Below are 21,606 nucleotides of genomic sequence, written 5' to 3' on the forward strand. Positions count from 1 at the left end.
CTGGATTGAATTTGGCACTAAGCTAATTTAATTCCTTGACCAGTTTTCAATACGACACAGTTAAAGTGATTTCATAAACGCTTTCCTTTTTATTCTGCTGAAATGATTTAATCAGTATCAGTTCCGGCTCCGCTTCCGCCACTGTCCATTTTCTTTGGGGGCCATTGAATCTGCCAGGATCAGTTTTCTCATGGGAACCAAATTTTACTGTGTGCACTTTCAAAAATTTTGTGTTGATTATTTCCACCGTTAATGACTGTTCTAAAGTGATTGTTTAAAGAAGCTGACTATTTATATTCACCTCTGGCTAATCCCTGAGGAACTTGGGCAGTGGCCCTGGAACACTGTGGGGCTGCTCCGTCCCACCCAGGGCCGCGGTCCCGCACGCCTGTGGGACCTGTCTGTCCCCGTGCTGACCCCCGTGGGCCTGGTGGGGACAGCGAACTGGGAGGCCGAGACAGTCCTCGCTGGCAGCTGAGTGGCCCTCCTTAGGTCACAGAGCACTGCTCACACACGCCAGCCTGGGTAGCGCGTGCCTGGCCTGGTTTCTTCCCCCTGGATGGCTTGTCTGTCCTGTTCTTCTCCCTCTCAGTTTCCCTCCCTTCCCACTCCCTAGCTTGTCTAGTTGTGCTCTCTGGCCTTTGCATCATTCTGACACTTCTATCACGTTTCACAAAAACTAAAAAAATTTTCCCTCTGTGCAGTATTAGAGCACCCACCGCCACCATCCACTAGAGGCCCCTGGGATGGTGCAGTGAGTTGGAGTGAGCCGTCCAAGGGTCTGCCCTGCGGGAGGATGGGGGGCTCGGGGCCGTGCCCGGGAGCTGGCATGCAGGGTTCCCTAGGTCTGATGGCCCTTGGAGTCCGGGCACACCGTGCACCCACCCCCCTTCCTCACTGTGATCACTGCCGGCCTTGACTTCTCTGTTCTAGAACTCTCCAAGGACTGTGCACAAATGGAAACAAGCCCTCCCTGACTCCGGTCTACGCTGCCCGTGGTGGGCACTGGCACTGCAGCCCCAGCCTCCGACCCCATGCCCATATCACAGATGAGTATTTTTGGCAACTTCTCTCCAGAATAAAATTTTCCATCTTTCACTTTTCTGACTGTGGATGAGGCCTGGTAGCTTCTGTGGGGGGCGGCTTTGCCAGTTTCCCAGAGCCACCCAAAGCCACCGAAGCTGACCCTGAGCAGAGAGTTGCAACCAGCCCTCCCTCCTCTGTCCTACTTCCCACTGTGGCCAAGTGCCCCAAGCTGCCCAGGCCTGTGTGGTGGGCAGTCAGGGGTCTGTGGGCAGGGACACTGGTGTGACTTGCCCAGGGCCCCACAGTGAGGCCTCAGCTCTCCAGCTCCCACCCATGAGGCCGTACTTCTTGGGTGCTGTACACAGGGACGCGGGCCTGGACTTCCATCACCTCCCCAAGGCAGAAGAGGGAAGCATGACCAGGCCCTGGCACTCAGGAAGCTGAGGGTTCCTAGGGAAGCACCCCATGCCAGCCTTGTCCCCTAAAACCCTGACATGAAGGCACCCACAGGCACCTGGCACAACTCTCTCAGCCCCTCAAAGCTGCCTTGCCAGCCATTTCTCAGGTTTACATCAGAACCAGTGCCTCGTTAGGTCCTGCAGCTGAGGGAGTGAAGTGAGGCCCCCGTGTCACCATGTAACCATTTGCATTCTGACGGACCCCTCAGTGCTCTGGAAGGTAGGAAACCACAGTCCCAATTGCAGCCAGCCAGGAGCATTACGGGAAGACAGTCCTGTCCCCCATGCGGGTGGGGCAAGCTGGCCTTTGGCCTGGTCCCAGGTGGCAAGGATTCTGCCTCCTAATCCCGGCCCCAGGGCATGGACCTAAAAGCCTTGAAAGCTGGGAGGGAGGTGTGGTGCCTACTCCCAGGGCAGCTGCCTCAGGAAGGTGGCCCACCCGTGCCAGCAGGGAAAGCACTTGGGGATTGGACAGTGCCAGGGATGGAGTCGGAAGAGTGGCAATGTTGGAAGGATGTAGGTCCAGCCTCCTCCTCTGCAAAGGGGACCATGGTTTGGAACCTGGGACAGAGGTAGAGCCAGGCTGGACAGGGAGTAGGGTGACCAACTGTCTTAGTCTGCCTAGGAGTGAGAGGGGTCCCTAGAACTTTCCATTTTAAGACCGAGATAAATCTGTCATATGAGGGGGAAGTCGTGTGGACTGGCCGGGTATGTGGGGCTGCATGAATGAGCCAGCAGGAAGGGGAGGAGGTGTCTCTTGCCAAACATCGTGTCCTGCCTTGAGGTCCTGCTAGAATGGAGATGCTGGGTGGTAACCACCCTGCACCCCCAAATCCAGCCCCACAACCCACCAATGCAAGTCAAAGGCCACTGAACACGTTCTCCCTTTCAGTGTCTGTGAACCCATTAATCCAATGGTATAAACAGCCAACAGCAGCAAACGTGTGTCCCAAACAAGTGGAGTTGCATTGGAAAAAGGCACCACAAGTACCCAAAAGCAGGCTGTCGGAAGGCAGCAGCTGAGGCACTGGAGGGAGGGCCTTCTGTACACTGAATTCACTACTGGCTTCCCCTGCCACCAACGTCTTGGTTTGATCCCTGACTTTGTATGAGTTTAGGGACTCTACGCAGAGACCCTCCAAAATCCCACACTGATAGCCAGAGAAAAGGGTCTCCTCTCTCCTTCCTCCTCTTGCTCATGGCTTCACCAGGATCTGTAGAGAGTACCTCCGCCAGAACTCCCTAGATGAGAAATGGCCCCAGGAAGCAGAGATGGACTCTGCCCACAGGCTCCCAGCACCTTGTGCTGTGCCACTGACAAGGCCCCAGCCACACCGGAAGCGGGCCCTCCCCGACCCTCCCCAGGAGGACCCGGCATCCCCACCCCTAAAAGAGGGGTGTTCTTTTAAGACTCATTTGAAATACATATATTGCCCAATCATAAGCCGTGCCCAGACAACCAGACCTTTCCAAATGCAGGAATTGGAAATAGCTTTGCCTCAAAATATCTCATTTTGGCTAACCCAGGTGGCCTCCCCGCCAACACAGGGAAGCAACCAGAGAGTCAAAGCCGGTCTGTCCTCAGATGAGTCCTGCTATGAAAAGCCCCTCAGAGACCTCCAGGGCCACAGGGGCCCCACCCACCGGGTTTGGGAGCCAGCCTCAGGAACAGGGTGGCTTTCTTCAGCGGCACATATGTTTTCAGAGAACCCCAGGAAGACTCTGGGGACCTTCAGCAGCCTCGGAGCATCCCTGTCACCCAGGGAATATTGCAGGGGAACCGGCCCTTCTCTCTTTAAAGCTGTGTGGAGGAGCCCTGCCTGCCCACAGAAGGCATTTCCGAGTCGTCGTCCGTCTGCCAGGTGCTGCTTCACCCCACCGAGCAGGGCACCTACTTCAAATCCTCCTGGGGAAACGAGATCCCCTTCAGATTCCAGCCAATTCCAAGATGAGAGACACACGCACACACATGCTGGTGGCCACTGGAGTCGGCTGGTGGGCCAAGGGCAAGCTCTGTCATTACCGCAATGGTCGACTTCAGCCAGCTGTGGCCTTTATGGGAACTTCAGCAATATTACAAACTCCCAGGATAAACCAGAAGTGAGGCTTTTCATGTAAACTCTCCTAATTTGAAAATGTTGGCAGACAAAAACAAAACCAAACCAAACACCAAACCACCATGACAGGCAAACAGCACACGTCAGGGGACTGTGAGTTTGCAACCCCCTGAGATAACCCTGTCCCATCTTCTAAGGGCAGACCAGAAGGCGCTGGACCTCTTGTCACCCTTAGAGGCCAGGTCTTCACTCCCAGGCACTGTCACACACCCTCTTGAGAAATCAGACACACACAGATCAAATCACATCCTTTTAAGCAAATTCATGGGTGCAAATGGTGTTTTTTAGAGTGGAATTTTGGAAACAGTCATTTGGAGCTCAAGTCTGGTGATTGTGTAGATGTCCAAAGCCCAGAAGTGGCTAGACTTTGAGGTAACAAGGCCGGTTTCCCCAGGAGGTGCCCCGGGGACATCTGAGATTCAGCTAAACGTGGCTGTAAATATTTTCCATTTGTACACCAGAACCTATGCTTTTTAGCCAGTTTATACTGGAATACGTAGTGGATGGTTATGGATGCCTTCAGTTTTGCTCCTGAGGTTCCAGGTTTGGGGAAGTTAAGGGAGGTTCCAGCTTCTCCGTATCACACTCGAATTTTGAGGGCATGTGGCAGCTATTGTAGGCCTGCCTCTGGCTTCCCCTTGAGTTTGTCTGGCTCGCTTCTGTGGCCACTCCCTTGTTTGAGATGCTGACAGGGGGCCCCAGGCACACCTAGCAGGTCTCTGCACTGCTGGTAAGTACCTGAGGACCCAGATCCAGCTCCAGCCCTACCCTCTGCTTCCTCCTCCCCTGGGTCCCAATTTGCCTGGGGCTCTTACTAAAACTCAGATCGCTGGGCCCTCCTCCAGAACTGTTGCCTTAAGTACCCAGGGAACTCTTATGCTTTGTAAGTTTGCACTGGGTTGGAAGCACTTGGGAGCTATTTTACCTTTCATAATAGCTTTGACATAATGAAAACACTACAAAGTCCACCCTTTTGAAGTGTGCAATTGAATGGTTTTTAGTTTGTTTACAAGTCAATCAGTAATATCCTGGGAGTGTTTAAAATGATAGTCAGGGCCTCCCCTGAGATTCTGACATGGAGGGACCAGGAGCCTGGCCTGTTTGTCTTTTCACAGAACCCCCAAGGGACAGTTTGCTATGTCCATAGACATTTTTGGTTGTCACAGCATGAGGGTGCTACTGGCACCTAGTGGGTAGGGGCTGGGATGCTGGCCAAACATCTACAGTGCACAGGATACGCCCATGGTGGACAATGACCCAGCACCCATGTCCACAGGGCCCAGGTTGGGAAAATGGCATCTACAGGAACCTCAAGTCCCTTCCAGTCTAATGTGATCCACTGGGACCTCCAAGCCCAGCCTATACGGCCTCCAAAAACAGAAAGGGGCCTCACCTCCAACAGACTAGCACTGTAGAGATACTTCTCAAACTGGGACCCAAGGTCTAGCAACCCCCAGGAGATGCTGTTGGTCAGAGGACCCCATTTTGAACAGTGAGAGTGGGCTTCTGTACAGACCTGCAGGGGCCTGCCCGGGGGGCAAGCCCCATGGTCTCCAAGACTGCAAATTCCATAGTTCACTGTCTCCTATGGTTCCAAAATACACAGCCACCCCAGTAACCAGCTCTCTGGGAAAGCCCAGGCATGCTCACCTCACACAGCTGATAACCCAGAAATGCTTGGCTCTGCAAAGCATTTTCCTGCCACTTGAAGAGGGGCTGTCATCAGTTTCCCTTGAATCTTTTTCCATCCAAAAGAATGGAGAAGCTGCACCCCAGTGCACCCCGGGCAGACCTGTGTCCTCTCCGGACTCCAAGAGGCTGTTGGAAAATAGGTCTCATGGTGAGGACAAACTTCGGGGAGGCAAGCAACAGCTCAAGTGGGGGCTCAGTGTTTGGTCTCCAGTGACAACCAGAGTAAACAATCACCCCAGGTGGGCTTCATCAGGGGCCTGTCCAGATTCCAGCAGGGCAGAGGCATCCTTGTCAGAAAGCTCAGCCCCATACCTGGGAGCAAGAGAGGACTGTTGGTGGTGGTGAGTGCCAGGCAGACCTTCCGAAATAGAAGAAACTCTCCAACCCAGGCACAATCCACACAAGGCGGAGATGCTAACCAAGTTCTTCTCGATTAGGGAAGAGGTCTGCTGGTGAGGAACTGCAGAGGCCACAAGGACCCTCTCCCTCAGTGTGCGCAGCCCAAGGCGGAGTGGGGCATCTGGCTTCTTCCTTGGGGCTAGATTGGATACCTGCCCCAGCCCAGCTTGGAAGCAGCCTGGATCCACTGTCTACTGCCCCTGGGTGGCCTGTCTCCTTAGTGACTAATGGTTTGAGCAATGATTGGACTCTGCCCCAGGCTGGTGTATCCCTGTCAAGCTTGCAGACTATAGGCACTGTGGCCTGTGCCTCCCCAGGGGAGGGCCCTGCCCTACCCAGCACATTTGCTGGAGGTTGGGCTTGAGGGTCCAGCCCGCAGCCAATTACTGGGGCCCTGAGACAGGAAGAAAGGTCCTTATGTGAAACTCAGACAGACCGGAAGGCAGTTGTCAGCTCTGAAAGTCAGGATCCCTCTTGCCAGGAAGGGGGAAGGGTGGGCAGACAGAGGCTGGGATTCTGGAACACAGGCCAGAAACTAACTTCATGGGAAAAACCTTTGGTAGGCAGGAAGATTCCACAGCATGTTGTGGTTGAAAAGACAGCAACACGCAGGAGTAGTGTGAAGCCAGGCAGGACTGGAGGGTAGCCCTCTGTTCTGGGCTGTCTGTGCCCTCCCCCCACCCTCCACACACACAGGGCCAGCTGGCAGCAAAGCTGAGGATACAAGACCACAGAGCCTGGTGGTGGTTTGGAACTCATTCTTCTCCTTTGTTAAAAGGGGGAAAGGAAATGGGTATGGGGTACCCCTGGGCTCTGGGGGAGGCATGCACGCAGTTCCAGCAGGCAGACGCCGGGGGATGGGTGGGAAGTCCTGGAGTTTCCCACAATCCTTTTCTCTGCAAGGAACAGCAAAGCTGGCTGCTGAGGGGGTGGGGAGAGGAGGGGGACCCTGGGGAGGGGGACGATGGGCAAGGAGCTCAGGGGCTCACTCTAACATGCAAAGTCCAACTGCCCCATAAACTAGGTTGCTTCTTCAATAGTGACATACGTATAAATACAGACACAGCCACACGCACACATGCGGAGAAGGCTCTGCATTCACGAGGGTGGGGATCTAGGTCTGCTGGCCCCAAGGAACTCCAAGCAGGAGCCAGGCAAGTCTCCGCGGACTCCTGAGGTGGGGTGAGTCCTCTGGGGAAGGCTGCTTGGTCTCTGAAGTTCTGTCCACGAGCACCCAGATGACTCTGAACCAAATCCATGCAAGCTGGGTGCCGTGAGCCTGCACTTCGTGCACTGGAGGGCAGCCTGTGTGCTGGCACAGGGGTCCAGTCTCTCCCCTCCAGGGCTCCAGGGAAAGGGGGTGCAGACAGAGGAGGGTAAAAGGGGGCCCGTGGAGATGTCTTCTCCCCCGCCCCACGGGGTCCAGGCCTCCGGGAGGGGGGAGGGGCCTCCCTTATCTCTCAGCCTCCATGGCAGGGTGAGCCCTTGGTTCTGAGGTGGCCTGTTGGGGGGCCAGGGGTGGCCAGTCTGACGCTGGGGAAGGGGGTGCCGGAGTCCACAGGGGTGGCTGCTGAGGCTGGTGGTGCTGTGGCCCCCCTGGGGGTGAAGCCACCATTGGCCAGCTGGGTGCTGCAAAGCTGCTGTTGGCAGCATGGGGCAAGTGCGGCGGGGGTGACGTGGCCGAGGAGGCCATTGGGCTGCCGCTGCCGCCACTGTGGAAGCTCTCGGAGGCCTTGAGACGGGAGAACATGGTGAGGGCATCAGGGAAGTTTGGGGGCGTTGCAGGGGTGTTGGCGGGAGTGCACATCTGTGGGAAGGAGAGCAGAGAAGCAGGGGTAAGCACCCTTTCTGGAAGGCCCCCAATCTACCACTGGCTCCTAGCTGGAGACACACGCCCAGCCTCTGTTGGGAGACTTTGTGCCCCCCACTTGGATGCACCTGACCCCCCCCCCCCCCCGCCACAGTCCACCAGCCAGGGGCTCACAGAGGAAAGGCAGGATCTTGAGTTGGGTTGTCCCACAAACCTGCTGGTGGCTCATCCCAGTGGCAGAGGTTCTGGGAACAAAGGCAGAGATCCACAGCAGTTTGAACAAGGAGACCCCTGCGTATCTGCCTCTCAGGCCGCAGGGGACACTTACCATCTGGTGGTGATGGTGACTGTAGGGGATGTTGGTCTCCTGGAAAAAGGCGCTGAGGGCCGTCTGTGGGAAGAAAAGCCCACGCTTACCCTCAGTACCCTGCCCAACCCTGCTGCTCCCCTTCTCTCCAGGCTCTCTGGGACTTGGTGCGGCCCTGGGCCTGGCTACCGAGTAGGAGACATGAGTTGAGTGCCTGTCACCATTGGACTCCCACCACTTCCTGAGACACCCCCCCAGCAGAAATGATGGAGACCCTCCTGACACTGTCTGCCACCTGGACACCAGGTGCCTCCACTTTGCACATAGCACTTAGGCTATGGGCAAGCAGGACCGTCACCTGTCTCCCGAGGAAGGCCTCCCAGAGACCTCAGCCCAACTATCACGAACTCCGTGGGTGGTAAGTCCCTACTCCTCTCTGAGCCTGTTTCCTTATCTCTGAGCCAGGGGTTGGTGAAGGCCCCCAGATGAAGAGTCTGTGACCCACTTGTCCCTCTCCTTGGGTAACTAAGGCATCCCGCGCTGGGCCTGTTTCTACATCTGCACCACAAGGGGGCTCAACTAGGTGGCTTTCAGGTTCCCCTCCCTTGCAACAGGGACCCCCAGAGAGCTAGCCAGGTTCCAGCTGGGAGAGCCAGAAGTAGGATGGTTGGGGTTTGCACTCCCTGCCCAGCTCATGTGAGCCTCCAGCAGAATGTTCTCAAGGTGACAGAGCAGGAGGATGGCAGAGGTGGGGTTTATACCCAGGACTGTGAGGAAAGGGGGAGGAGAGGGGATCTGGGTAAGACCAGCCATCTAGAGGCCCTGGGGGACTGCAGTGAAGGTGCTGAGGGCTCCCGTACGGCCTTTGGCTCCCCCCAGGAAGGCGCCTGGCATTTGGTGTGCTCTGGGGCTCAGCCCCTGCAGGAGGGCGTCTAAGAAAATAAGGGAACCAGCTGCTCTTGCGAAAGTGCTGGGGGAGGGAATCAAGTGTGTGAAGGGTCCGCCAGGCTCTGCCAAGTCCCAGACCCAGCTCTGAGCAGCCCCTGCTACTCTGCCCACCATCACCACCCCCTCTGACTGGCTCCCCAGAGCCCTGTGCTGCCCATCTCTTCCCCTGCCTCCAATATATCCAGAAACCCAGCATGGATCCCAGGGCTTCCCTGGCGGTTTTGTAATTTTCTTAAAGTAAAATCAAGTGAATTATTCTGGGCATTTCCTGCTGAAACTCCCTACCTATGTCTCCAAACAAGGGTGTGGAAGTTAAGGGAAGAGGGGCACTGGTTTCTAACCATCACTTCCTGACCTCCAGCCCCACCTCTGGAACCCCAGGGACACACCCGACCATTCTTCTCCCAAAAGTAGCTCCAAAGGCCACTGTATAAGGATTCCAGGAAGAAACATCTGTCCCACCCCTTAAAGCAGAAGTTTCCCTTCCCCCTGCAGCCTCTGTCCCCATTAACACCTGAATCACAGAGACTATGACCCAAAAAGACAGCCTCCAGCAGGCTGGGTCAGCCCTTCTGCCCGTAGGCTGCCAGCTGAAGCTGGGAAGGCAGAAGGGGGTCAGCCATGAGAAACCTCTCACTCACTCCCACAATGAGACCTAAGGTTTGGGGGCTCATGACCCATTTTCACCTTAAGTGAACCTTCCTAGTACCCATATTCCTGTTTTATAGGCACTGAAACAGACTCATAGATCCCTGGGCACAGGGGTCCTACCACTGGGGGTCATTACAGCCCCCTGTCTGTCAACTGCCCTTGCCCCCTGCTGGGATCAGAATCTTTCTTCAGACATTTCCATCCTCAGAACTATATTTTCAATTCCTGTGATCAATCAACACCAATCTGTACTGCCTGAGTGACCATCAAGCTGGTGCCAGGCTCTGTGGGCTGAGCTAAAGAGTGCCTGCCCCCTGGACACCTGCCTGCCCAGCCCCATGCAGGAAAGGAGCCATGTATGCTGATGTGGGACTCAAGCAAACTGCCATGAATGTGGTTTTGCAAGTTTTGCCACATCCAGCCCCAGACACAAACGGGCTGATTAGGGAGCTAGCTTCCTGGAGGGTGGGGCTGCCAGCCTGGGAACGGGGAGGCAGGCATTCACCCCTTAGAGGTCAACTCATACCCGCAAGGTACAGAGGAAAAAAAGTGAGATCAGAAAGAAGAGACCTGCCTAGAAAAAGAGCATCTCCTGGTGTGACGGCCACACAGAGTCATCAGATCTCTGGTAGGAAGGAGGTGTGCAAAGATCCTTTGTGTGGATAGGCCACTGGGTTCCCAGACTGTCCCAAACTCAGGGTGAGAATTCCAATCTCTTCCAGCCCTCAGGAAGTTCCCCTGGCTCCTGGTCCCTCCCTCAAGCCCAAACACCTTCCCTGGGCGGACTCCCCACAAGAAACCAGGTTTTTGGGCCCTGCTGGGCATAGACACTACAACTGGACTGGGGCTGGTTCCTTACATCTGTGAGGAATGGAGTTCAAGGGGCTCTGGCCTCATCCCTAGATACCATCCTGGATTATTTCTGGGGCTGCTGAGCCAGGTAAGGTGGCCTCTTGGAAGCACAAGCCGTGGGCCCTAGTGCTCTACGGGTCAGAGGCCTGGGGAATGAGGGCCAGACTGGGGTAGTCCCACCCCCTGCCCAGCTGACTGAAAGCCAGTGAACCGCACACCACGCGTGAATGGTGCAGGTAGATGTCCTTGCCAGCACAGAGAAGGGCCCCGGAACAGCACTGTACATTTGAATATACACGCACGGACACTACCTGTAACACGGAGACGTGTATGTGCAAAGAGCACATACTCCGCACCCGCGCCCCGGGTAGACTGCGTGTTTACACACGCCAACATGCCCACACGCAGCGTGGCGCGTGCGTAAATACAAGTGCACATGTACGTTGGCACACGCGCCTCCGAGCTGCCCACCAGGCACGCAGACCCACACGCAGAGCTACTCTGCCCGTGGGCTCCAGGGCTCTCCTGGAGGGGAGGGAAGATGGAAGGGGGACAGCGCGTGTCCAGCTTGGCCCAAGCCGGGGCGTCCTCCTTCCGGCCGCCCGCCCCACTGCCTGTCCTGGCCCCAGCACCGCCCCGCCCTGGCCTGCCCTTACCCGGAACAATAGTGGGGGCCCCCGCATCCCAACCGCCAGGGCACTTGGGGTCTGAGATTCCAGGCCCCAGCGGGAGCAGGCCGCTCCTTACACTCACCCAGCGCGGAATTGCGTCTCCTGGGGCCTCGTAGACGCGGCCGCGCCGCGGGACCCGACTGTACGCCTTCCAGTGTGCGCGCTGGGGCCCGAACCCTGGCGCGCGACCAGCGGAGCGCGCACCCGCATGTCCCCACCGCACACGCTCCGCGGCACGCGCCTCCACGCGGGACGGCCACCCCACCCCCCCGACCGAGCCGGTTCGCGCACCTCAAACTGCCAGTGGGCCGCCTGTAGCAGCTGCTTCGCCTGGTCGGCCGCGCAGCCGGCCGTCAGGACGAACTGGTTGATCATGACCTGGTGCTTAAGCTCGTCCATGTTCACGGACATGGCGCCACCGCCGCTGCGATGCCCGCTCCGGCCTCCCGCCGCCGCGCGCTTCTCTTCTCACGCGTCCACCATTAGCGAGCCGGCTCCGGCTAATACAAATATTTACTGTGCGGCTCTGACTCACCGAGCCTCGCCTCGCTCCGAGGCCGCGGGAGGCATGCTGGGAGATGTAGTCCACAACGCGCCCGCCCGCGCTCTATGGGGGCCGCAAGCTTAGCACCTACTGTGTGCAGAGGAGGGCCTTGACTAGAACCGACCCGCTCCTGTCCTGACACTAACAGGGGTCGAGGAGCGGAGGCCACAGGGGTCTTTGTCAAGACTCTGGTTCCTGAGCCCGTGGTTGACAGTTCTCTGTGAGAGGGTGCAGTCTTAGGTGAGGGGAGCATTATAGCAATTGTGGTACAGATCTGCAGCACTGGGCCGCAAGGCCTCGAAGGGTTGGGCACACAGTAGGTGCCTATATTCGTTCAGTGAATATATCTATTCTTTAGGACTCGGCTCAAAATCACCACCTCAAGGAAGCCTTCCGAGTCTCTCCAACTCCCTCCCCCCTCCCCCGTGCATCCCGCACGTGTGAAGGGGGTCCCTCCCTGGCCTGGCGCTCGACCAGGTACACTGTAGGCCCAAGGAACTTATGGGATTTGGTAGGGATGGCGTCTGGGAGAGGCAAGTGAGGCCGACAGTCTTTGCTGCCTCGAGCTTCCTTCCCTGTGGCCCTTCCATGTTCCCACGCAAAATCTGTTGTGCTTTGCTGGAAAGCTGGCCTTAAACGTACGAACTTCAGGACCGTGCGGAGCCAGTTCCGGGGAGACCCAGAACTCGTATTCCCAGAATGCCCCAGTATATTTGCAACTTTTGGTTCCATGTGACGTCTAGTGACTGAGGCCGCATCTCGGCCAATGAGCGGCCGCAGGGTGTTAGGACCTGGCCATATAAGGTAAACAAAGCTGGCCGCCAATGAGACTTTGTCGGGGGCGGGCGCTGAATCGGTGCTGACGGTAGTGTGTTACGTGATAGGCGGAGGCGGGACTGGAGAACACTGGGGTGGGGCGTTGCGAGCTGTGTTTACAGACTCTCACGCGCCGCTTCCGGTTGATCTCGCGGGTCTGGGTCTTGGAGTTAGGGGGCTGACAGGAGGGAGGTCTTGGAACTGGGGCCGGGGCAGGGAGTTGAGGAGAAGCCCCAGGCAGAAGGGTGGCTCGGTCACCACTGCTCTGAATGATCTTGACCCGATTGCTCACGCTTCCTGGGCCCGGGTTTCATTTGTTGAGCAACTGTTGAGTCCTGACTGTACCGGGTTCTGACGTAGCCCGGGTACAGCGAAGAGATGAAACCCAAGAGGGGTGGGCGTGTGTCAAAAATCCCAGGGGCAGATGAAGAATTCCAAGTGTGAAAGTGCCCTTAGGAAGGAGATACAAGCCCTGGGGTTGCTGGGTTAAAGCCCATTGAGGGGTTTAATAGATCTGATCTGTTGTCCACATTAGACTCACTGGCTGTGGCAGTGTGGGGACCAGATGGTGGCAGAGGGATGCAGTCAGTTTAGGCGATGTTTTGAGTGTGGTTAGAGAAGTCCGCCCCTGCCAAGGGCCTTAACTGCAGAATTGGATTGGAAGTAGGGGGACTGTCTCATACTGGGCGGGGAGCAGTAGGGACCTGCAGCACTCTCTAGGGAGCTTTCCCTGGGTCTCTCACCTCCTAGGCGTTTAGAGTTTGGCTGATGGGAGGAGAATGGGGGACGTGTGGACAGGGCCTGAAACGTCCCAGGGTTGTAAGGGGTGGGGGAAGCTGGGGCACAGGTATAGGTTGGGGAGGGAATGGAGCCCTGCTAGAGTGTGGAGCTGGGAGCTTGGCCCATTGGCAGAAAGAGGATTCAGTGTTTTCTTTCAGTGGGCGCTTCAGCCCTGGCTGAAGTCACCCTGTCTACTTGGAAAATAAAGTTTCGGCCTCTTTTCTGCCTTGTGAGGGATCATTGTTTCCACTATTTTTTTTTTTTTTTGCAAACCCTGGTGATACCAGGAGATCCGCTCTTATTTAAGAATGCCCTTCACCTTTGCAAAGCATCATAAGCACAAATTAATGTGGGTAAAGTGCTCCACACAGGGTAGGCAGTTCTGAATAATGGCTACTGTTGCCACTGGGATAACAACAGGGCAGGATGGGAGGTAAGTAGGTTCTGGAGCCAGATGGACCTAGATGCCAGTCTTGACTCTGCCACTTAATGACTCTGATATTGGGTAAGTTACTCTGGCTCTGAGCTTCAGTTTCCTCATTTGTAGAACGCAAGGTGAGAGCCAAGAGCTCTCTCAGGACTGCTATGGAGGATTAATGCCAGTGAGATGCTCAGCATAGGCCTGGTGTCCAGTGAACTATTTCTAGCACTCATCTCTTTGCCTCTGTCTAGTGAGCCCAAACACTCTTTTACAGCTAATGAAACTAAGGCTGGAATCCTGGCCTTCTTACACTTTTGCCAGTGGAGAAGAGCAGGCACCCAGTGAGCCAGCAGGGTGTGTTTCTGGCGAAGGTGGTATGGTGGTGGTGGACGCTTTCAGGGCCCACTGGAGGCTTTCCTTGCTGAGGGAGGCAGGAAATGTCCTCCCCCACTCTTATCCAGGCACCACTCAGTTACCTGTTCAGGCTTGTCCAGCCCAGAACAGGGTGGGGGCAGGTGGGGCTGGCAGGAGCAAAGGTCACCACTCTGGTCTCACAACCCCCCAGCACCCCGGCTGGCTTGTTTTCCCAGGAGCAGCAGGAAAGTAAAAAACCTTGTTTTTCAGCCAGGATCGGCCGGGCCAGAAAGTGGACTTTGGATTCCTTAGCAGGCTCAGATGGGGCCAGCCCGCTGAAGCCAGCCAGTAGATGGGGGATGGGGGAATAAAAGGCATTTCAGGAAGTGCCCTCATCTTTTCTGAGGTCTAGGAAGGTAAGGGCTTTGCCAAAATTGACATAGCCAATTCATAGAGGCTTAGGACCTTTGCCTTCTCAGCATTCCCTGGCCACCTCCCCACCTCCATCCTTTCAATCACTCCACAGTTGTGTTTATCAGACCACACTGGGTGACTGGCTCTGAGAGCACAAGAATGAATAGGTGAGGACCCTCTTAAGAGGTTTAAGAAGTATAGACTTGAGGGACTTGCCCCAGGAGGCCATGAAGTGTGCCTAGAGTCTTTTTTTTTTTATGTTTCAAATGACCCAATGCTGGCTGCCTGAGGGGGCCTTGAGGTCTGGCCACTGCTTCGCTTCTTCCTGATCTCTGTTCTCATACTCTTCCATTTACTTGGTTCTAACCACACTGGCCTTTGAGCTCCTGGGTCATAGTCAGATCATCGCTGCCTCAGACTTTTTGCATATGCTGTTCCCCTTCCCTGGAACCTGGCCTACTTGCTCAGAGTTTGCCTCCTGGCTTAAATGTCACCTCCTCAGAGATGCCTTCCCTGAATTCCCTTTCAATAGTAAGTCTCTCCTATTATTTCATCTTAATCCAGTGCCCCATAGCACCCACCACACTTTACATTTATACATTTCACCTTTTTGTTTCCTCACTAATCTGCAGGCTCCATAAAACTAGGTAAAAACACATCCCCGTGTTTTCTGCCGAGTTTTGTGTAAATCAAAAGCTAGCAAAGTTTGTTACAACTTGCGAGGCTTTAATCCCGACCTTCTTTGTGGATCTCCCTTCTTTGTGCCTCAGTTTCCCTATCTGTAAAATGGGGAGAGGTCTACTGCCTCCTTGAAGGGGGCTGTAAAATTATGTCTTCAAAGTGATTGTTTTGGAGGTGGCACCAGAGAGATGCCTTGAAAAGGCTAAAACGAGTGTTTTGCTTCCTCTTTGAGCACCTCTCCAGGTAAGCTTGAGTTCCACCCCAGCTCTTGTCCGGTGATAGGTAAGTATGCCCTCTGCTGGCCGGGGCAGGAGCTAAACCCTGGGAAGTGGGGAGAACCATGTGGCTCAGGGAGATATTTCCGAGAGTAGTAAATGGAAGGGGGTAAACAGACGGGTCTATATATATGATCAGATTATTAGAGGTTAAAGGGTTATAATTTAGTTCTGTGCTTGGAATGCAGACGGCAGGACAATTTGCGTTGTGATCGATGGTTCCGCCTCTTGGATTTCAGTTCACTTGGTATGTCCCAGAGCGCAGATCAACAACTTCAGCAGACCTGGGCGAGGAGCGTCCTGGGAAATGTAGTTAGTAGGCGAGCTTTCCGCGCCGTAGCCTGGTGCCCTCAGAAGAAAGGGGACTCCATTTCCCGAGGTCCCCAGGATACTGGGGGGTGCGGAGGGCCTCCGTGGCGTCGGGCACCGGACGAGCCGGGGGTGGGGGCACCGAAGCTGAGGCTTCTCGGCCTTGGGGGAGCATCCGTGCGGCCTGATCCAGGCCATGTCTATGTGAAGACCCGCTGCAGCTGTCCCCGACCCACCTCGGTCCTGGTCTGACCTACCCAGCCGCACACCATGGGCTCCATCCTGAGCCGCCGCATCGCGGGCGTGGAGGACATCGACATTCAGGCAAACTCGGCCTATCGCTACCCTCCGAAGTCCGGTGAGCGGATGGCGAGGCGCGGACTCGGCGGTAGGCGGGGCGGGGAAGGCGCGCCCACGCAGGGCCTTCTGCGCTGGGGCGGGGTGGGGGCTCTTCTGGGTCCCCAGCCCTTCCTGCTGTCTTGCCAGCCCGCAGCTTCGCGCCCCCTCGACCCGGATCCCGGGGTTCGTGGGGAGCCCCGGGCTGACCGCCTCGTCCAGACTGGGTGACCTTGGGTCAGTCACTTCACCCCTGAGTGCTTCGGGTCCCTGTCTGCGCATTGGGGAGACCCTTGGGAAATTCCTAGGGCCGTAGGGCAGGGATGAGGTTCCGGGCGCGACGCTTGCGAGGGCCTAGTGTGGTGCCCGGAGCTTCGCTTATCCTTACAAAGTGGTCATTGTCATAAAGACTGACTTCACACCATCGTCGGTTTTGGCTTTCTTTGGTGGCTGGATCTCCAGAAACTCTCCATCTCATATGGACAGAAGCTTAGTTAGCTCTCTTGTGACCTCCTGGCGCTTGTGCATGGTGGAGGGAGTGGGATTGGGCCCTACGAGATGATAACACTCCTTGGGGAAGAGGCTGGGAATCTTACTGGAGAACAGGAGACAGGTTGGAGGGGACCTCTGGATTCTCTGATCCCTGGATTTTTGTTTGTGAGACTTGAGCCACCGGGGAGGAAGTGACTTTCCCAAGGTCTCGGAGCTGGAGGGAAGCACTTCAGGGACCAAGAGACCAACTCCCGGATGAGTTGTTCCTTCACTGTTCTGTTGTGTTTAATGAGTGTGGCCTGACCCAGGATTTTAGCTCCAGTTCCTCACCTGGTCCATCTCTTTATCTGGTTATTTGCCAAGGCAAGGAGAGAAGAAAGAGGACGGGGAGTTTGGACATCATGGAGACTTTCCTACCGGGTCCTCTGAAGCATTTGATCTGATGTGTCTTCTAGACCTCAGTTTGCCAGTGGGCATCCACCAGGCAGGTTTCCTCTGAGTGTGGTTCAGGACCACCTGCTTCCACCAGTGGGGAAGCTTGTGAAACATGCAGTTCCCAGGCCCTTCCTCAGACCCGCTGGGGGCTTAGGAACCTGCATTTAAGTTCCATTCCCCAAGTGAGTCTGATGTTCACTCAAGTTCAAGAACTGCTCTGTCCTGACTTTGGAAGGTGAAAGAAATGGAGTGTCTGGGGCTACTGGAAGTAAAGGGGGGTGGGGATGGATTTAGGTCAGCCAAACCAGATGCAGTTAGAACTCAGCAGAAGGTACTGTTGCCTACTAGTCAGAGAGGCATGCCTGCTTGTGTCTTAGACACAAGGGGAGGGCAGCGCAGGGCCTCCCAGCCTGTTACAGGGATACTCTAGAGGCTCTGTGGGCTGACTTCTCCAGATCTGATGGAGCAATTGTTTGAAGTCATTTTTTCCCATTGCTGATGTTCTTTCCGCCTGTCTTTAGCTGAGTGACCTTGGGCAAGTTGCTTAGCCCCCCGGGGTCAGTTTTCTGTTCCGTAAAAGGGGCTAATCCTTCTACAGTAATCAGAACAGTGCCTGGGACCTAAGAGGTCCTGGAAAAGTATTTGGCTCTATAAGGGAATCAGGTGACCATTTCAGCCCCTAGTAGCACTTAGCAGTGGTATGGCGGAGATATCAAAGTGTTTAATGTGGCACCTTGTATCATCTGGGACCAGAGCAAACTGGATGTCCCTTCACTTGCGCCTTTGGACAAAACAAATACAAAGCATTTACAGCTCCATTTTTGGGTTCTGGGCCGCAGACCTTGCTAATCAGTTGGGACTTTGTTTCCGTCTGAGCTTGGACTTGGTTTCAGAATCCACCAATGAGCACCCCAGTCAGCCATGACTAGTAGTTTGGGGCTGCACCCAGGTGAATGCCATGGGCCACCTTGGTTTTGCTGCCAGTGACAGCAGTATTTTGGGGCTGTCCAGTCCAAAGGCTCTCCTTTTTGGTTTCTCGTCCCTTGCTTAGGGAGGGTCAGTCAGAGGCAGGTGGGACCTTAGCAGTACAGGGGGATTTGATATGATTTTAGTGGGTGTCTCTATTGGACCTTCCAATTGTTTTTATGAGAAAGTTACTATCTTTTCAGGTCTCTGCCGATTTAGTTGATTATATCGAGGAGAAAGAATCCTTGAATGCTAATATTTTTTATTTTTATCCTGTTGTTTTTTTTTTTTTAGATTTCACTTATTTATTTCCCGGGGAAGAGAGGGAGAAAGAGGAGAGAAATATCCACTGGTTGCCTCATAAACACCCCCAACTGCGGACCTAGCCCACAACCTAAACATGTGCCCTGACTGGGAATTGAACTGCCAACCTTTCAGTTTGTAGAACTCTGCCCAATCTGCTGAGCCACACCAGTCAGGGGTTATTTTATTTTAAATTGATTTTTAGAGAGAGAGAGGGAGATCAATTTGTTGTTCCACTTATTTATGTGATCATTTATGCGATTCTTATATGTGCCTGACCAGGGATTGAACCCACAACCTTGGCATATCAAGATGTGGCTCTAACCAACTGAGCTACCTACCAGGGCAGATGTTAATATTTTTAAGCACCTCTAACACTGTCCAGTTTTTTACCCAGCTTTATTTATTAATTAAAGATTTTATTTATTTACTTCTAGAGAGATGAAATGGAGGGAGAAAGAGAGGGAGAGAAACATCAATGCGTGAGAGATACATTGATTGGTTGCCTCTCACAGGCCCCCAACCCAGTCTCGTGCCCTGACCAGGAACTGAACTGGTGCCCTTTCCCTGGTGGTGCTCAGTCCATTGAGCCACACCAGCCAGGGCCTCCCAAGCTTTAAGATACGATCAGCATATAACATTGTGCCGCTTTAAGGTATGTGGTGTGATGCTTTGCAATATGTGTGTATTGGGAAGTGATTACCACAAGTTAACACCATCACCTCAGTCACTTTGTGTGTGTGTGGTGAGAACTTTTAAGATCTCCTGCCTAATCTTTTTTTCTGGGACTGTCAAAGTACACTCCAACAGTACTTCGCTTGAATTTGGTAATATTTACTTGTTTTCACGATATTTATCTTGCTTTTAACAACTTTATTGAGGTATAATTAGAACTCATCTGCTGTGAACATACGATTAGGTGACTTTAAGTGAATTTATGGAACTGCAATTCCATAAATCACAGTCGGGTTTAGACATTTACATCGTCCCCTGAAGTTTCCTCGTGCCTCTGCGGTCAGTCCCTACTCCCACCCTGTCACTGGTCTGCTTTCTGTCTTTAAAATTTGCCCTTTTTGGACATTAGACATGAAGGGAATCATACAACATGTAGTCTTTTTGTGTCTGGCTTCATCCATGTTGTAGCATGCGTGTACTTTATTATAGAGATACAGTATATTTTATCTACTCACCGGTTCATGAACTTCTGGGTTGTTTCTCTTTGGCTATTAATGAATAATGCAGCCGTGAACGTTTGTGAACAGTCGGGTGGCCCTGTTCATTTCTCTTGGGCGGATACCTAGGAGTGGAACTGCTGGGTCAGAGGGTAACTCGATGTTTAACCTTCTGAGGAACTGGCAGAGTTTTCCATAGTATCTGCTCCATTTTACAGTTATTCCCACCAGCCTTGCGTGAGGGTTCCAACTTCTCCGTGTCCTTGTCAGCACCTGTTACTGTCTTTTTAGTTATACCCATCCTAGTGGGTGTGCTGTGATATCTTATTGTGGTTTTGATTTGCATTTCCCTGATGGCTGATGTTGGGCATATTTCCATGGGCTTAATGGCCATTTGTATAGCCTACGTGTGTGCGCGCGTGAAATGTGTTAGTTTTTTTCCTTCAGTTTTTAAAAATTGGATTGTCTTACTGAGTTGCGAGAGTTTTTTATTCTAGATATGATGGTGCATTTCCTTTATCAGCTCTGGATTTGCAAATATTTTTTCCCAGTCTGTGGCTTGTCTTTTTACTTTCATAATGGTGTCTTTTGAGGAGCAAAAGTTTTAAGTCTTGGGGAAGTTCAATTTTTTTTCTACCATGCAAATGAAACCTTTATTAACACTTTGAACAGGTTCAGCTGTTACTGAAACTGGTAATTTCTAAACGTAAACTGGGACAAATGGCTAGAATGCGGGGTAGTGGCCATCACTGGGCACCGTGAATGCAAAACTGAAGAATTAACAGCCACCCAGCAGACGCAGACGGAGGACCAGGTGCAGAGGGGACTTTTTCTGGATGTTGTAGTCAGAAAGAGTGCGGCCATCTTCCAGCTGTGTGCCTGCCTGCAAAGATGAACGTCTGCTGGTGGGGGCAGGGGGTGAGGCTGGGGAAGGATGGGGAGGTGCCTTCCTTATCCTGGGTCTTGGCCTTCACATTCTTGATGGTGTCACTGGGCTCCACCTCCAGGGAGATGGTCCTGCTGGTCAGAGTCTTCATAGAGATTTGCATTTTGACCTGTTAATGATTGTGAAAAATCCAGTCATATTGAGTCACTTCAGTGACAGCACACTACTGCTTAACAATGCCAGTCGCTTCTTGAATTTCAATTTTTAAATTAAACAAGAAAATTTATTTTATTTTTAGAGAGGGGAAGGGAGGAGGAAAGAGAGGGAGAGAAACATCAATGTGTGGTTGCCTCTAGAGCGCCCCCTACTGGGGACCTGGCCCACAACCCTGGCATGTGACCTGACTTGGAATTGAACTGGCAACTTTTTGGTTTGCAGGTAGGCACTCAATCCACTGAGCTACACCAGCCAGAGTGATTAAAATTTTTTTCTTAATTGTTAATGTTTTGGGAGTTACACATTGCCTTTGCCCAGCCCAAGGTCAGCAGTTTCAGTTCATACATTTAGGTTGCTGATCCATTTGGAGTTAATTTTTTTTCATGTATGGTTGAGGTGAAGATGTATGATCATTTATTTGCATATGGATTTTCAATTATTTCAACATTTATTGTTGAAAAGGCAATTCTTTTCCCATCAGATTGCCTTTGAACTTTTGTCAAAAATCAGTTGACCGTAAAAGTGAGAGTTTATTTTTGCACTTCTTCGCCCCATCATATAGCCAGCCTGTTCCCAGCCAAGGTTCAAAGCAGTTGTTAGGACACTGCATTCAAGCATTGAAAGGGAAGGTGGTGTCCTCCATGTGGCGAGAGCCTGGAGTGCAGTAGGTACACGCACAGAGTGCCTCGTCGTGGGTGGCTGCTGCCACAGCTGCTCCTTCCACTGCTGTTGTTACTGTTGATTGTGTCTCAGAGCAGACCTGCTGCTCTGTCCTGGTGTTTTAAGGGAGGTCATGTTGGGAAGATAACCCTAGAGAAATGTCAGGAGGAGGGCTGATCAGCGCCATGACCCACCAGCCCGGGGTGGGGGGGCTCTGCCCCAGATCCAGACCTTTTGTACGTAATCAGGTATGTGCACTTTCAGAGCATTTCACCTCCATTATCTTATTGGAGCTTTGCCATGTCCTTGTGACACCAGACGTTTGTCCTCTTTGGCAGAAGAACTGGAAATCAGATTGAGCCCTTTTGTCGCACAGCACCTGGGCCTGGTGCACAATAGGCATTAAATAAATGCTTGTGCAAATTTCTTATTGCAGAAAGTTCCCTCCCCCCCCCCCCCAATCTCCTTAGTGTGCAAGCTGCTCAGACAGGGCTGTGTGTTATCCCACAGGGTGTCAGGCAGGGGCCGAGGACGCCTGGGTCTGCCACCAGTTGAGGGAGGTGCCCAAGGTGGATGTGAGGAGACTTGTGTGTGCTTCTGTGTTGAGGGCAGTCT

At 53.7% G+C, this 21,606-nt stretch overlaps 2 protein-coding genes across 7 annotated transcripts in view; one reads left to right on the forward strand and one right to left on the reverse strand.

Annotated features, from left to right (window-relative positions):
* Positions 1–3,838: 3,838 nt before the first annotated feature.
* UBALD1 (UBA like domain containing 1) lies at positions 3,839–11,452 on the reverse strand. The gene is made up of 3 exons (XM_037137990.2): positions 11,223–11,452; positions 7,831–7,893; positions 3,839–7,499 (listed from the first exon to the last, which is right to left on the reverse strand). The coding sequence occupies exons 1-3, from the start codon at positions 11,340–11,342 to the stop codon at positions 7,146–7,148; spliced, it is 537 nt and encodes a 178-aa protein (XP_036993885.1). The 5' UTR covers positions 11,343–11,452; the 3' UTR covers positions 3,839–7,145.
* Positions 11,453–14,911: 3,459 nt separating this feature from the next.
* Positions 14,912–21,606, forward strand: part of MGRN1 (mahogunin ring finger 1) — a 49,098-nt gene continuing 42,403 nt past the window's right edge. Inside the window, exon 1 of one of the 6 annotated variants that reach the window (XM_037137983.2) lies at positions 14,912–15,913. In XM_037137983.2, the coding sequence (XP_036993878.2) occupies positions 15,796–15,913 (118 nt within the window). In that variant the 5' untranslated portion in view covers positions 14,912–15,795. Of the gene's footprint in view, positions 15,914–18,532; positions 18,713–21,606 lie in introns of those variants that run through there. The other 5 variants (XM_037137981.2, XM_037137980.2, XM_037137984.2 and 2 more) reach the window with 5 other exon arrangements.

Source organism: Artibeus jamaicensis, unplaced genomic scaffold (assembly GCF_021234435.1).
Source record: "Artibeus jamaicensis isolate MK-2021 breed Jamaican fruit bat unplaced genomic scaffold, CSHL_Jam_final contig_700, whole genome shotgun sequence".
Classification (NCBI taxonomy): Eukaryota; Metazoa; Chordata; class Mammalia; order Chiroptera; family Phyllostomidae; genus Artibeus; species Artibeus jamaicensis.